At 45.2% G+C, this 16,970-nt stretch overlaps 1 protein-coding gene across 2 annotated transcripts; it reads left to right on the forward strand.

Annotated features, from left to right (window-relative positions):
• Positions 1–9,602: 9,602 nt before the first annotated feature.
• Positions 9,603–16,369, forward strand: LOC310836935 (sentrin-specific protease 6-like). Of its 2 annotated transcripts, XM_083722915.1 has the most exons (3): positions 9,603–10,317; positions 13,253–13,323; positions 14,407–16,369. In XM_083722915.1, exon 3 carries the CDS (start codon positions 14,439–14,441, stop codon positions 16,203–16,205), a length of 1,767 nt encoding a protein of 588 aa, XP_083579041.1. In that variant the 5' UTR covers positions 9,603–10,317; positions 13,253–13,323; positions 14,407–14,438; the 3' UTR covers positions 16,206–16,369. The 2 variants fall into 2 exon arrangements, with proteins under 2 accessions (XP_083579041.1, XP_083579040.1); XM_083722914.1 differs by lacking the exon at positions 9,603–10,317 and having other exon boundaries at positions 12,860–13,323.
• Positions 16,370–16,970: the final 601 nt, after the last annotated feature.

The following is a 16,970-nucleotide window of genomic DNA, read 5'->3' on the forward strand; positions in this document are numbered from 1 at the left end:
CTGGGGATCATTAGGAAGGGAACTGAAAATAAAACTGCTGATATTATAATGCTGTTGCACAAATCTGTATTGTAACCTGCTTGGAATACTGGGTGCAGTACTGATTGCATCACCTTAAAGGGGTACTGTGGAGTTGGGGTTTGCATTTAAAAGCGAACTTCCACAATTCATGTTTCCCAAAACTAGCAGGAATACAGCTACCCTATTTAATTCACATTTATCCATTAATGCACATTTATGTTTTAGTTTCAACTGTGCATATATCTGCATATGTTAGTGAAAATAATATACTGTAGGGTGCTTTGCCAAAAAAAAATGTATATTAGGTGAAATTTGTATTGAAATGGTTATGAATTTTCATGAGAGAGCTTGAATGTCCAAGACCTGGAGCTTGAACGTCCAAACCTGCCCAAGACTCCCAGGTATCCTCTCAGACCTGCTGGCAATGGAAGCGTTTGTGTCCTTTGCTCCATGGAGAAGCTTCCAGATTCAGCTCACCGTAGTTCCTTCGCATACAGAATAACCTTCCTCTGCAGAACGCATAGCATATAATTCATCAGGATGCCAAGAAGGAATTGCATCTGCTGACATCTGGGAATTTAGCTGACTGAAGCTCAGGCAATTAGCACACTCGTATTACTCATTAGTGGGTTTGTGATTTGTTCCATTTTAATTTTTTTCACACTCTCTTTCTGTTCACTGTTTTGAGTGCAGATCAAAAAGGGGTGGGTGGGTATAAATATATATATACATAAAAGCCCGCAACAAAGTGATGAGATGCCAAATTCCTTTTGGCTTATCACTGTGTTAGCTGTCATTAGGTGTTTCAGGCTAGGTGTTTCCTTCTGGTAGATGGGAAAGAAAGAGCTCAGTTAGAAGAGCCAACCTGTTGGTTTCAAAATCCTACAGAGCATTGAAAAAAATTGCTGAAGATCTTGGCGACACACTTAAATGATTTTTCTGCCTGTTGAAGCAGTTGTAATTCACTGTAGATGTGTGATTTTTAATTGTATTTTTATAGCTGCTTTTTCTCTTACATTTGTATTAAAATCTGAATTCTACATGAAAAATTATATAAGCAATAAAAACACAATTGGAAAAACAACAGATGACCCCAGTGCCTGGTGACAGACAGTCATGTATCCACAGCAGTGACAAGAGGGATGACCTTTGGGAGGAGAAAGGCCATGGTGCATCTGCAGTAGCACATATGAATGCCTTCAACTGCCTCAGCTGCAACAAAAAATGTCTCTCCCGCATCTGTCTCTACAACTACAGCAGGCAGTAACCTTCCAACAGTTTTGACTTCACCCCCAAAGGCACACTCCTCTGCTGTCTCCCTAGACAGATGGAGGCCAACCAATAGAAAATAAACATGAATTTGTAACTCAATTGATGTGCCATCAACCATAAATCCAGACATGAATGAAGCTCACAAACTACTGGTTCCATAGACTATGGTTTGGGGAACCCCTGTCATAGAATAATAGACAGAACTGCCAGTGACACATGGTTCAGGGCACCTGTTATTGGAAAGACAGTACTTTCAGAACTCAAGCAAGAGAGCCAACCTTCACAACATAGTGGCAATGGTTTGTAGTGGTTAGAGCAGTCTTCTACAACCTGGTCCTCTCAAGATGTTGCTGAATTCCAACTTCCAGCATGGTCAATAGCAATGATGAAATTCAAGTCCAACAACAATTAAAGGGTACCATGTATGGGGAAGGCTGAGTTGGAATGTTGAGCAGAAACCCAAAAGACCTAGGTTCAAATAAATCCCCGCTCAGCCAAGAACTCAAGTCAGAGGTTAAAAGGAGTTTGTTGCTCAGCAAGCCCCATTTTCCAAACAGACCTAAAATAAGGTTGGGAGCTTATCTTACTGCCTGGTTGAAGTTTCACAGCCAGTCTTACATATTGCAGAGCAATATGTGATGTACTGGGAATTTGCATGCAAGGCGTTAATTGGAATGGATGTAATAATGATGGGTATTAGCATGTAAGCAACAATTTTCCTAGCAGCACTTAATTTCATAGGTGCAACAGCAGTTGTATGTGACCCATTAACCTTGCATAAAAGACCTTTTTATCCACAATTGGTTTGGTCTTTATTCTTTCTTCTTCTTCTTTTTGACAGTGGCTTTCCTCAACCAACAGAGCGACAGGTCGAGACTACTTGGGCAAACTTCTCAACATCTTAATTAGAGCCCTGATGAATCAGAGCCAAGGTCCATAGTGGATAACTACTCCCGGCTAATCTAGCCACTTAATTGAGGCACCAGGAACTGAACCTGAGACCTTGTGCTGGTCCCGGGGGGAAGGTTACCGTTGGCATAGTCAAAGTCTGGTCCTGGGTCACTAGCCTGGAAACAGTTCACAAGGAGCGGGGCAAGGTCCAAAGCAGGAAGTCGGGTGGGGACAGGAACACTGGAGGGTCAGGTCTGGGTCTGGGCAGGAGCAGGTACTCAACGACGTTGCTCCCACAACCTGGGACCGGGCTGACTGGCCTTTATCTTCTCTGAGGCCAGGGGCGGTCCCGGCCCCCAGGAGACCCGCCTCTCTTGGCCTTAAGGTGAGCGCTCCTCCTGGGAGAAACCAGTTCCCTCCACCTCTCTGCCCTAAGCCTCTGCAGTTCAGGAGAGGCTGGGGAGTTACTGGACCCAGGGGGAGACTCTCCTTCCTCTGGAAGGGACGGGAGAGGCGCACCTGTAAGCACTGTGTCCTTAATCACCTCTGGAGCTAGAGTGGAATCACCTGGTGCCTGCTCCTGAGGATCCGGCACAGGTGCAGGCGCTTCAGATCCAAGGCCCTGCCCCAGTTCAGCCGGCCCTGGAGGTGGGGACTCCTGTGCAGGCTGGGATTCCTCCGGTTCAGCCTCTGAATCAGATTCCCAGGCCATCACAGACCTCATCCAAATAAACCATGTGCCATTCCACTTATATTCAGCAGGAATACTCCATGCTATTGCTCTGCTCCAAGGCCAGTTTTAGCTAAGGAGGACTTAGGGGAAAAATCAAATTCAAGAGCCACCAGAATGACCAGATTTTGGAGTAGGCAGATCTCTGGCTGAGTGTGGGCTCAACTGGAACTATGCTGCCAAAAGGCAGAGAAACACCAATGCTTGTCCTCTATCATGGCTGAGCCAGGGACAGGTTAAGTCCTGGACTGGCAGGGATAGGGGAGTGGGAGACCTGTTCCTATTCTGTTCAGCTGGGTCACATGACCTGGTCACCTAGCAGGTTGCACTGGCAACAAGAGCGCTGTAAGTGATGGACCACTTTATTTGTTTATTTCATAAAATATATGCACAGCTTTATTGTAAGAAAAAGAAGGGGGGAAATCTGAAGCAGTTCACAAAAACATAAAGCAATAAATTAAAAGTTACAATAGTTTAAAACAGCCAAAAAGCTAAAATACTAAAACAAGTGAACATTTACATCAGCTCCTTGAGTATTGTTTCCCTGGGGCAAGTTCAGCCAGCATGATTTACCCCAGAGTTTATTAGTTTAGATCGTTCCACCTGAGAGGAGACTTAGTTTCTCCTCTGCACTTTGGGGGACAAACAGGGCTGACCTCTGCCTGGATATTAGTGAGAGGTGAGAATGGGTGCAAGCGTCAATTAGGCAAACAACAGAAAGCATTTCAGTGCCCAGAAATACCAATAGGCCAATAGGCAGCGGAAGTTTTCCATGCACATTAACAACTGATTCATGTCCAGGAAATGACACCGTTATGTGATAAGTTGGCATTTGTTCAAGAGTTTCTTGTGTTTAACCATCTGTGAGTGCAGGCTGTGCTATGGTGATTAGCTCAGTTGTGACAGTCAGTGCACAGAGGAAAATATTTCTGCCCAGTGCCGCTGCACCCAGAAACAGGGCTCACCCACACTTCTACTTGTTTCATACTTTCTTCCATTTGTGTTATGATCTCTAGGTGCAGGAGAATCCATCAAATCAAATCCAATAAACTACACCAACATATTAACAACTTTTTTTATTAACAGTTTGTATTTCTTAGTGCAGAAAGTATTGATCTGATGTGTAGATTCTATTCTAATAAATTCAAGAGAGTTCTTTCTGTGTAAAAGAAGCTGAAGGTTCCTGATGTTTGGGTTTAAGAGAATGTTTGATGTTTCAGAGAAGCTAAGTACAGCTGTGTCTCTTATCTCTTCCCTCAAAGTCATGCTGACTATAAAAGTAAGGCCAAAAGAAGCCTGGGTTTCACTTTCTATCTCTCTTCCTTCTAGGGTGGTATTTTTGTATATAGTGTTAAGGTTTAGTCTTACTATAAGTTATTGTAAGTTTAAGTTAAGTCCCCTTCAACCAGATTTCTTATGGACAGTGCCAATCCTGAATGTATTGGATTTGTGACCATTATGCTCATTTGCCTTCAGTAGCAGTAAAGCTCTGCTGGATAAAATACAATGGCCTCTGGTGTTTAAGTTGTTACTCTGCCAACTATGCATTGGAGTTCTGCTTTGGATCAATATTGAGTACAGTTTCAATGACAAAGCATTCAAAGAAGTGCTTGATTTATAACACAGAACACAACTTTGTAGCATGAATATGGTACATCCAAAAAGTACAGTCATACCTTGGTTCTTAAACGCCTTGTGACTCGAATGTTTTGGCTCCTGAATGCCACAAACCCAGAAATGAATGTTCCGCAGCTTCCGGTGGAGTGCAGGAAGCTCCTGCAGCCAATTGGAACCCATGCCTTGGTTTTCAAATATTTTTGGAATGGATTGCATTTGAGAACCAAGGTACAGCTGTATAAAACAATGCAGCTACATAAAAACATTAATCATTCCCAAAATATAATATTGTCTGTCTTTGGATCTTCTTGCTATACAGTAGTACCTCAGGATGTGAACGGGATCCATTCTGGAGCCCCGTTCACATCCTGAACAGAACGTAAGATGCGACGGCACATCTGCGCATGCGCGAGTCACATTTTGTCGCTTCTGCACATGCATGTGACATCATTTTGAGCGCATGCGCGAACGGCAAAACCCGGAAGTAACGCACTCTGTTACTTTCAGGTTGCCGCAGAGCGCAACCCGAAAGCGCTCAACCTGAAGAACATTCAACCCGAGGTATGACTGTACTTGCCATCCTCTTGTGGCACACCACACTGGTGTGCCACATACTTTGAGAACCACTGCTCTAGGAAGAAGTTACCGTATTTTTCGCCCCATAGGACGCACTTTTTCCCCTCCAAAAATGAAGGGAAAATGTGTGTGCGTCCTATGGGGCAAATGCAGGCTTTCGCTGAAGCCTGGAGAGCGAGAGGCATCGGTGTGCACCGACCCCTCTCGTTCTCCAGGCTTCAGGAAGCTATCCGCAAGCTATCTGCAAGCCTTGCAAGCCCGGCAGGAGTTCCCGCGGGCTCACAAGGCTTGCGGGCAGCAGCCTGCAGCCCCAGCGAGTGTCCGCAAGCCTCGCGCGCCCGGCGGGAGGTCCCGCTGGGTGCGCGAGGCTTGGGGCAGCAGCCTGTTGCCTGAAGCACAGGGAGCCCTCCAGAGGGCTCCCCGTGCTTCGGGCGAGTGTCTGCAAGCCTTGCGCGCCCGGCAGGAGCTCCCGCCGGGCGCGTGAGGCTTGGGGCGGCAGCCTGCAGCCCGAAGCACGCAGAGCCCTCCGGAGGGTGCCCCGTGCTTCGGGCAGGCGTGTGCAAGGCTTGGGGCGGCAGCCGCGGCTGGGGGGGAAATAATTTTTTCTTATTCATCCCCCCCCCTAAAAAACGAGGTGCATCCTATGGGCCAGTGCGCCCTTTGGACGAAAAATACGGTAAATAGCAGAGGTCCGAATAAATATCCTTGTGGGACTTCGCTTTCTCCATCTGTTCATCCAGAGAACTGTCCATTTATTCTTGCTCTATGCTTCTTGCAACTCATCCAATTCCTGATCCACAAGAGGACCTCTTCTCTTATTCCTTCATTGCTAAACTTACTCTTTGGTGAGGTACTTTGACAAAAGCTTCTCAAAAGTACAGCAGGTCAACCTGATCACATCTTGTTAGCATTCTCAAATAATTCCAACAGGTTTGTGCGACAGACATCCCATGCAGAAGCCATGCTGGCTCCACTTCAGCAGGGCTTGTTCTTCTATGTGTTTGGTTATTTTTATCTTTATCAATAATTTCTACCCATTTTCCAGGGACACATGGCAAGCTAACTGGCTTGTCATTTCCAGGATCCCACTTGGCAACCTTTTTTAAAAAAAAAATATTGTGTTAATATTTGGCAACATTTTGCTGTAAACCCAACTAATTTTTAGCTGATGGCGGCTGGCATAGCTGAGAATGAAGGTTATTTTGTTGCTGTGCTGGCCCCAGGGGGGGTTACCGTGAGGCGTGGTCAAAGTCTGGTCCTGGGCCGAGGGTCTGGAGACTGTCCACCAAGGGGGAAGCTCGATTCAAAGCAAAAGCCGGGCATGGTCGGGAACTCCATAAAGACAGGTCTCGGTGCTGGCAGAAACAGGTTTCCAACGTCGTTGCTCCCACAACCTGGGACCGGGCTGACTGGCCTTTATCTTCTCTGAAGCCAGGGGCGGTCCCAGCCCCCAGGTGACCCGCCTCTCCTGGCCTCAAGGCGAGCATTCCTCCTGAGAGAAACCAGTTCCCTCCGCCTCTCTGCCCTGAGCCTCTGCAGCTCAGGAGAGGCTGGAGGGTCACTGGACCCAGGGGGAGGCTCACCTTCCCCTGAAAGGGCTGGGAGAGGCGCACCTGTAGGCAATGGGTCCTCAATCACCTCTGGAGCCAAAGTGGATTCATCTAGTGTCTGCTCCGGAGGATCCGGCACAGGTGCAGGCACTTAAGATTCAAGGCCCTGCCCCAGTTCAGCCGGCCCTGGAGGCAGGGACTCCTGTGCAGGCTGGGATTCCTCCGGTCCAGCCTCCGAATCAGATTCCCAGGCCATCACAGTTGCCAAAAGTAGATCAATCATATGGATTAAACAAAAGGGAATGTTTGTGCCTGTGTGTGTGTATGCAAGAGATGCTGTGGAGAAATTCTCCTTCTGATAAACCGGTCAATAGAAGCAAGCAAGAGAAAGAAAGCCTGCTGCATCTACAGCTGAAAGCTCCACTCACATCCTGAGTGACTGAAAGGGAGAGGCAGGCTGCTTGGAGAAAATGGAGTGCAAAGCTTGACAGAGCAACCCTCAGCATGTCTCCTCAGGAGTAACCTCCACTGAATCTTTGGGGCTTGCTGCTCATTAAGCAAGTATAGTAGATGCAGGCAAACCTATGGGCCCACCAGATGCTGCTCAGCTCCTGCAACTCCCAGCAAGTGTGGTCAATGGCCAGGGAAGATGGGAACAACTATTGCTAGAACACAGAGATCTTTAGTTGTTAAATATGGACTAACGGCACAGTTTTGTCTGGTGGGCAGAATTGTTAGAAAAAACTTGTTGACATAAAAATTAAAAGTGTCAAGAGGACAAAAGAAACACAACAACTTTATATGCAGTTTGGTGTGATATTATTAATGACACAAACAATGAAGCAAATGGCAGGTCAGCACCTACAAAGCATACAATACACTCTGGTGTACTGTGGGTCTGATGTGGGTCACATCTCCTCCTTCACTCCATGTTGTTTATGTGTTTAATTTTGATGTTACAGAACTGTAGAGTTGGAAAGGGGCCCGAGGGTCATCTAGTCCAACCCCCTGCAAGGCAGGAATCTCAGCTCAAGCATCCATGACAGATGGCCACTCAACCTCTGCTGAGAAAACTCCAAGGAAGGAGAGCCCGCAAGCTGCCAAGGGAGACTGTTCCACTGTCAAAGAACTGTTATCATAATAAAGTCCTTCCTGATGCTTAGTTGGAATCTCCTTTCTTGTAACGAAGCCATTGGTTTAGTTTCCCCACCCCCACAGGAGAATGCAGGAGAATACAGCCTCACTCCATCCTCCATGTGACAACCCTTTTGATATTTGAAGCGTGTTATCGTATTTCCTCTCAGTGTCCTCTTTTCCAGACTAAACATACCCAACTCTCTCAAGGCTTAGTTTCCAGGCCTTGCCTTCCTCTGCAAACTTTCCAGTTTCTCAACATCCTTCTTAAACTGTGGTGCCCAGAATTGGACACAGTATTCCAAGTGTGGTCTGACCATGGCAGAACAGAGTGGTGCTGCAACTCTCCTTGATCTGGACACTAGACCTGTTGATGCAGTCTAGAACAGCATTAGCTTTTTTTCCTTTTTCTTTTGCTACTGTTTCACACAGCTGACTCATGTGAATCCAGGTGTCCCCATCTTATATATGTGCATCTGGTTCTCCCTGCCTAAGCGCAGAGCCTGACATTTGTCCCATTTTGTTAGTTTGGGCCCGGTTCTCATATGTGTTAAGGTTGTATTGAATTTTGCATGCAGTAGTGTTTTACACAATAAAATGAATAAGGGCTCTGAGACATATTTTGTTTTTATTAAATAATCAATAAAACTTAATGTTTAAAATCTACCAGATGACATTGTAACATAAGAGGGTACAATTTTAACTATTCTCACAAATGTGTGAGTTATTTCAGGAATTAAACTTGTCCAAAAGTAACTAAAAAAAATTTGTGAAAAATTTACAAATTCTCCTGCACTCAATTTTGGACCAAAAATTTAATTTGAGGTTATCTCTTGGTATCCACACATTAAAAAATTATGAAGAAAATCTGAGTCGTGCGAGCACAGTCCAGTATTAAAATCAGGTGATTTGGCGTGGAATGACCCTCTGTGCAGGGCTTCCTTCGCACTTGATCTGGAAGCTGCAGCCAATGCTACTGCACCATTGCTGACAGGAAAGAGGCCTTGTTAGCATGTAACACCTACACTTATATCTGCACTAGTTTCCTAGTTGGCTGCTGTCATGACAACAGGGAGGAATACGAGGAGGAAATGGAGCCCAGTGAGGGTGTAGCTGAGACTGGGACACACCAGGGCAGGCTGGAGATGGGGAAGGAGAGGTTGGTGTAGGAAGTGCTCATGGGCAGTGCTTTTTTCCTTTAAAAACATCTAGGGGTACTCTCATTTCCCTACTCATATTGAAATACTGCCCCTCAATGAGGCCAAACGTAGATTCACAAAATGTTTAGGGTATGCGTACCCCTGCGTCCCCTCAGAAAAAAGCACTGCTTATGGGGTGATGGAGAATAATGAAGGGGTGGTGGGTGGTGCACAGGAACAGCAGCAGAACCAATCCCCAGAGCCAGAGGCCCCCTGTCTCCACAAACATGGCAGGCTCTGAGGCATAGGGAGCAGCGGGTGGGGTGCTCCAGGAGGCTGAGGCAGGGGTTGCATGCCTCATGAAGCCAATCGGCATCCAAGACTTAAAAGGGACAGGCAGGGGTGCCAACTATGCAGGATGGAAGGGACTGCAGCCCCCTCAATATTTCTTGGCAGGAGGGCCATCATCTCCCCCTGCTGCCAGGTGCTCCATGCCTCCAACAGGCCTGCATTGGCCTCCCAGGTGGGGGCAGGGAGCCATAGGGCAATTTTTGTCCTCCATGTCCCCCCCCCCACTGATGGGTGACCATCATGTGATGGGCTTCACATGACCAGGCCCCCTCAATGTGGGGGGCAAGTCAGCGCCCCTTGAAGCAGAGCTGAGTTGCTGTGTCTGCTCAACTACCCATGTTGATGGACCTTGACTTGGATGCCCCTGGGCCTGGGACCGTGGCTTTGCATTGGACTCTGGACTGTATACTGACTGCTGGTCTTTGAAATTTGCTACTTGGATTGACCCTCGGACTTTGAGCTTTAGACATGGCATACTGACTTGCTGCCAGGTAGGCTAGGGATTCAAGACAGCTGTTGGGCAAACAGCTGTCCTGAACCCCTGTTTAAAGAAGCCAGTCCGGATGTTTAGAAAGTTGGGGTAAACTTTTGCATGTTTTAAAGCAGGGTTGTAGATTTTATGAAATAAATAAAATAAACAAAACAATTGTTCGTCATATATTGTAATGGTAATGGTAGTTACTCTGGCATTCATCTTCAGTCTATCAGTTTAAATTAATATTTTAAGAGAAATGGGCAGCTCAAACATTGCAAAAAACAGTTTCAAATAATTGCAGCTGGTGGTGTATTTGAGCCTATCAGAACGCCTACATCCTCCCGCGTTCACCTCAAGGTCAAAATTCTTCCTGGGCCTTCCTCCTATCAGCAGCTAAAGCAGAAAACAGGCAGTTGTGAAGGTTAGCCTAAACAGTCCTTGGGTGCCTTGGGAACAAACACCAACCCGGCTGAATCGAGTATTCTCCTTCCGGAAAGAGGATGTGGAATATTACCATTTTCTTTCTTGAGAGAAGGTGTCTCCACACGTTTCTTGACTGAGGTAAGCAAACTAGGCTTTATTTCACTTGGGACCACGGGGCCACTGGAAACTGGAACATCTAACCTTTTCCCCCCTTGTAAATATTTTTGTTATTATTCTTAAAGTGGGGATGGCAGAACGGAGAAAGTACTATTTTCCCCAAATGAGGATAAGTAGAAACTGGAGCCATGTGCTGAAATTGTGGAATGCATAGGTTATGAGCAGAGAGAGATAATTCTGGGGGCTTCTGCTGATATGTGAGGTGGGGAGCTTAGAGAGCGAGAGAAATAACTTTTTAAAAAGCAAAACAAAACCATAGCTTGTGGAACAGCTGGCTTACATAGAATCATAGAATTGTCAAATTGGAAGGGACCCTCAGGGGCAATCCCCTGCAAGGCAGAAATCTTGCCCATAGGCATCTTAGGAGAGGGGGGTCAGTCCACTCTTGTGCTGGTGGGAAGCGCTTGGATCTTGACCCTGTCTCTCAAAAGGCTTTGGTTGAAAGCTGTGTGTGTGTGGTATCAAGACCACTAGACCTTTTTCACATGTAAAGCCAGGTGAGGTGCCTCTCCCTGGCATCTTTTAATTGTGCAGCTGGTTATTCCCGCCTGAGTGGGAGCCTTTGTAAAATTGGAGCCTTTGTAAATATGTTACTGAGTTTGGTGGGGAAGGAAATTCTTTTTCTTTTTTTTAACTGACTTAAGAAAATTATACAGACAGCAACACGAAGAAGCCTACATTAACATTGCCTTCTATCAATAAGAAATAATAATAACTATTACAATAATGAAAATACTAAAACTACATTTACTTCCCCTTTTGAGCTTCTATTCTGGTTACAATATATTACTATTCTATAAGAATATATTATATCCTTTGCTGTCCCATATATTATTTTATTTCCTGAATTCAGCCTAAGCCTCCCCTCTTCCCCACTGCTTCCCTTCACCTGTGCGAGATCTTTCCCATCATAATATTTTTTCCCCTAGTTGCTTTAACAAAATAGAACAACATGAAAACTGATAAATTATAATTACTTCTTTTTTCCTTACACGCTTAACAATTGCCTATGAAGAGTTCTGCTTTAACACCATATTTCTTCAGGTATTCCCCTATGCATTCCCATTCTGTGTAGAATTTTTGATTGGAGCAGCCCCTGATGGATGCTGTCATTTTTGCCATCTCGGCAAACTCACAAATCTTAACTTGCCATTCTGTCATCTGTGGTACTTTTTCTGTTTTCCAATATTTTACCATAAGTATTCTTGCAGCTGCAGTTATATACAAAAATATATTCCTTTTGTCCTTGGGTATGTCGTTTGTTAATAATCTCAGTAAGTAGGACTCTGGGGTTTTTTTGTGTGTGTGTGTTTTTGAAATAGAGCTCCCGAGGATCTTTTTGATCTCCTCATGTATCTCGTTCCAAAATTGTCTTACCACCTTACGCCCCCACCACATAGGGTATAATGTCCCCACCTCTTTCTTGCAATTTCTTTCAGAGATTTGGGTGCTTTTTATAAATTTTTGCTAATTTTACTGGGGTGAGATATCCATAACACATTTTAATTATATTTTCTTTTACTAGATAAAGGGTAAAGGGACCCCTGACCGTTAGGCTTGCGGCGCTCATCTCGCTTTATTGGCTGAGGGAGCTGGCGTACAGCTTCCGGGTCATGTGGCCAGCATGACTAAGCCGCTTCTGGTGAACCAGAGCTGCGCACAGAAACGCCGTTTACCTTCCCTCCGGAGTGGTACCTATTTATCTACTTGCACTTTGACGTGCTTTCGAACTGCTAGGTTGGCAGGAGCAGGGACCAAGCAATGGGAGCTCACCCCGTCGAGGGGATTCGAACTGCCGACCTTCTGATTGGCAAGTCCTAGGCTCTGTGGTTTAACCCACAGCGCCATCCGCGTCCCTTCTTTTGCTAGATAGCAAGCTGTAAAATTTATATCTGTTTTCCACAACCTTTCCCATCTATTCAGCTGGATTGTCTGGCCTATATCTTGCGACCCTTTAATGGTCATTTCTTTTATAATCTCATCTTTCATTTCCCATTCAAGAAGTAAATTATACATTCTAGAGATGATTTTCTTGCTTGGTTGAATAAGTTCACTTTGCAGTTTTCAGGTTTTTTGTTCGAATCCTATTTTCTTGTCTTGGCTAAAGATGTGCGCTATCTGATAATATTTTGATAATATTGTAACCAGCTATTGCAAAAGGTTTTTATCTCTTCCTATGATCTTGGTTTCACTTTACCAAGCTCTCTCGCTACTAGATCCTGGCATGTTGGCCATTCATTTTCTGTATTAGCCTTTTTAACCGCTATTACTTCTAAGGAAGGAAATTCTTGAAGCTTCTTGACACAGAGGTCCTTGGGCTGCTATCCTGCAGACACACCAGAATGTGTTACTAATGAAGGTAATTTATTCATTAGTATTAGTACTGATCAATTTATTTTGCATATGCATGCTGTGGGGTTGGGGTGGGTCTTTGTGTCCCAATCCTCACTCAGCCATGAAGAAGGGCTGCCATACACTTGGAATTTCCCAGACATAGCCGGGATTTGTCTGCCAAAATCAGCATCCATGCAGAATTTTCAAAAAGTGTCTGGGGAAACCCAGCTATATTGAGCCCACCTTGGAAGTGTTGGTTTTTGGGCTCAACAACCTTTTGTGTTCGGATTTTCACTTTTTGAAATAGGGCAACCCTACATGAAGCTCAGGGTATGACATTGGAGTAATTGCTACAATTTTATTTGGGTGAAAGGTGTTGTTGAATTACAACTCACAGCAGCCCTAGCAGGCAAAGCCATTGGCCAGGGTTGATGGGAATTGTAGTCCAATGACATCTAGAGCTGTTGGGGCTAAGTCTGAGGGCAAAGCTTTGGTTAAGAGCCAGGGCTACGCCTCAGGGGTTAGCAGATCAATCTCAGGGCTGTATTTTATATTCTTGCAGGGCACCCACTGGACTTCACCAGAAACGTGAACCAAACACAGGAGGGATTGTGTAATCAAAGGTTGTGTTGAGTGAGTACGCAGAATCTAGCTGTACAAAGTGGCAAAACGTATTTATTTATTGCTCTGGTGACTTGGTGACTGGTCAAGTGGATTCTTTCTAGCATTGGGAAGAGGGGCATGGCCCTGGGGTCAAAATTCTGAGGGGCACAACCCCACAGTTATAATTCATGGGTTGCCATATGATTCTATTTTGCTTTTAATGTAATTTTAAGCTGTATTTTAATCAATTGTTTGACAATGTTTTAGTGTACAGGGCACAATGTTTTAGTGAGGGGCACTTTGGCAGTGTCAGCCGCTTGCCCCCCAGGTGCCAGAAACCCAGGCTACATCCCTGCTCCCCTGCCTTTAGGTGCCGGGCAGCGAAGCAGCCAGAAAAAGGGAGCCAGCATGCCTTGAACTCCTTCTCGGGTCTCTTTGGAACAATGTACAGGGCTGCTGTTGATGCTGGACGCGATAAGGAAGGCAGGCTGGGGAGGAAGAGAGCTGATGCTTCTCATCTGCTCCACCTTCTCCCCCCCCCCCCCGCTCCAGCGGCAGAGCATATGCCTGTGCTGCCCAGGGCAGGTGGTGCGGAGGGTGTGCTTCCAGATGCGGGACAGCTGCTCTGGTGCCTGGAGTGGCGCGTGCGCCCTGCAGCCGAGGGCATAGCGAGCCGCCCATGGCGGAAATTTGGTGCACAGCCTGCCCACGCCTCCCACGCCTCCCCCAAGCTGTCAAAATGAAGGGGGGAGGGAGATGCTGCCGGTAAAGCGGCACAGCTCCCCCTCTTCCCCCAACAGTTTGGGGTAGGATTGGGAGCCATGGGCGGGCGGTGCACCGAATGCCACCCGGGGCGTTCCGCTCCCACCCACCGGTTCCTACGCCCCCTGCCCCCTCCATTTGGTAACTGGTTTGTGAGGGACAGTTGAGCAGGGGCCATTTCTGTTTCCATCCACCATCCCTTTCTGCCCTTCTCCTTGAGTGCTAGGTCAGCCTCAGGTGCAGCAAGCAAGGAAAGGAACAATGGTGGGAGAAAGATAAAGCCAATGTGTGAGTGAGTGGGGGAACCTTCTGTCCAAATGGTGATTTTAAAAAGTGATGTTTTCCCAACAGGGGCCAGAGGCACTTCTTTGATTGGACCCGCCATGTTGAAACGAAAGAAGAAAAGAAGTGAAAATGTTCAGAATGCTCCTTGCTCTGCAACAGTAGAACAGGCCAGCTGTCATCCTGGCACTCACGCAAAAACAACTGTTGTGAAAACAGCAGCGCAAAGAAAACAATGTCCTCCTAACATTAAGAAGACCCGCTCCACAGTTTGCCCACGCACTACGAAAGCACCAGAAGACAACTGCAGGGGGGCAACTGCATCCAAACTAAATGATCAGACCTCCATATTCAGTGGTGGTGAAGAGAAAGATAAGGCTGGCAGCAGTAACAGAACTGAAAAATCAAGAAAAGCTAGCAGGAAAAGACCACATGACAAATGTGTGTCGAAGGCTCAAGTAAAGCATCGCAAAGCTCTCTCCAAAAAAACAGATGTTGAACCTTTACATCAGAAGTCCTACCAACATAATAAGCTGGCTTGTGGAAAGATAATAGTAGGAGCCCTAAAAAGAACACTGGTGGAGACTGTAACTGTTTCTTTCAATTCTATCAAGATAAACCTGGAAAAGGCCCCTAGGGGTATTCGTTTAAAGGCAGCTGAAATTACCAAATGGATATATGGATTTGCACGCAACCAATTTGTATCTTTCCTGCGAACTACAGCTGCTGCCTATAAAAGACTGGAATCCCAAATGAAGGGGAACAGGAAGGAAGCTAATGTCTGGAAATGCCGTAATGCCACAAATCCTAAAAAACGAGAAATCGTTTTAATTGTTGATTTCTGCTATGATCCTGATACATATTCAATAATTGAAGCAATGATCACTAATATTGGTGATACGAACAACATTCCTGATTTCTGTGTGAAAATGACGTCTAAAAAAGTAAATAGTGTGCTTGAGGCCTTTCAAAAACCCCTTGAAGACACCTCTAGAGAAAAGAAAACAAAACATATCCCGAAATCCAAAAGGCAGCTGCGGAATAAAACACAGTCCCAGGTCCTTGATGACAATGATGAATCTGAGTCAGACTCTACACAGAGAATCGTTTATCCCCCACCTCCTGCAATGGGAGGTATTGTTGTGACCAATAAGGATCTTCAGTGCTTAGATGAAGGGGAATATTTAAACGACGCAATCATTGATTTTTATTTGAAATATCTGGTGCTTGAAAAATTGAAAAAAGAAGATGCTGAAAGAACTCATGTGTTCAGTTGCTTTTTTTACACATTCCTTAGTGCGAAGGAGAGTAGAAATTTTCCAGAGACCTCACAACTCACAATTGAGCAGCAATGGGAGAGGCGGGTGAAAGGATGGACACAAGATGTTGATATCTTTGAAAAAGATTTTGTTTTTGTTCCCATCAATGAAGATGAACATTGGGTCTTAGCTGTTATCTGTTTCCCAGGCTTAATACAGCCTGTATACGAGCGCAATCCATACTCTAAGAAAGTTAAATTTTCTGCTATTTGCAAACAGCCTTGTATTCTGCTCATGAATTCATTAAGGGGCCCCTTCCCATCTCATATTTTCCAAATACTTCAGGAATGGCTGGAGTTAGAGTGGGAAGTCAGGAGAGGTACCAAAAGAAGTTTCTCTGAACATCTTGTGAGATGTTTATACTTGGAAGTGCCACAACAAAACAACAATAGCGATTGCGGAATTTATGTGCTACAATATGCAGAGAGCTTTTTTGAGACTCCCATTCTAAGCTTCGACACACCAATGAATTTAACAGACTGGTTTCCTGACTCAAGAGTGGAAAATAAGCGAGAAGAAATACGAAACTTAATCCTCAGTCTGCAATAGTTTCTGCAGGAACCTTTGGTTTCATTGTTGCTGTAGGATTTATTTGGCCCCTTGGCTATGCCCATAATTTCTAAGACCAATTCAAGACCAAGGCAATCCTGTTTTAAGAAGGCTTTTCCTTTATGGAATAATGATCACAATCATTGCCTTTACTTCTGTTGTTTATTTCATAGAATCATAGAATCATAGAGTTGGAAGAGACCACAAGGGCCATCGAGTCCAACCCCCTGCCAAGCAGGAAACACCATCAGAGCACTCCTGACATATGGTTGTCAAGCCTCTGCTTAAATACCTCCAAAGAAGGAGACTCCACCACACTCCTTGGCAGCAAATTCCACTGTCAAACAGCTCTTACTGTCAGGAGGTTCTTCCTAATGCTTAGGTGGAATCTTCTTTCTTGTAGTTTGGATCCATTGCTCCGTGTCCGCTTCTCTGGAGCAGCAGAAAACAACCTTTCTCCCTCCTCTATGTGACATCCTTTTATATATTTGAACATGGCTATCATATCACCCCTTAACCTCCTCTTCTCCAGGCTAAACATGCCCAGCTCCTTTAGCCGTTCCATATTTCACTTTGTTTACTGTGCACAATTCTGTAATTTTAGGTTGTAAAGTACTTTTTAATAGCTGCAAATAAGTAAATATTAACTGCAAGTTCACCTTGCCATCTGTGTTATTGTTTTGATTCAGCATATAAATGAATAAGCAAAATAAATGTATAAATAAATGAAATGATATGGATGGGATAGATGGGAGTTATAGCCCA

Source organism: Podarcis gaigeae, assembly GCF_964106915.1.
Source record: "Podarcis gaigeae genome assembly, chromosome: Z".
Taxonomy (NCBI): domain Eukaryota; kingdom Metazoa; phylum Chordata; class Lepidosauria; order Squamata; family Lacertidae; genus Podarcis; species Podarcis gaigeae.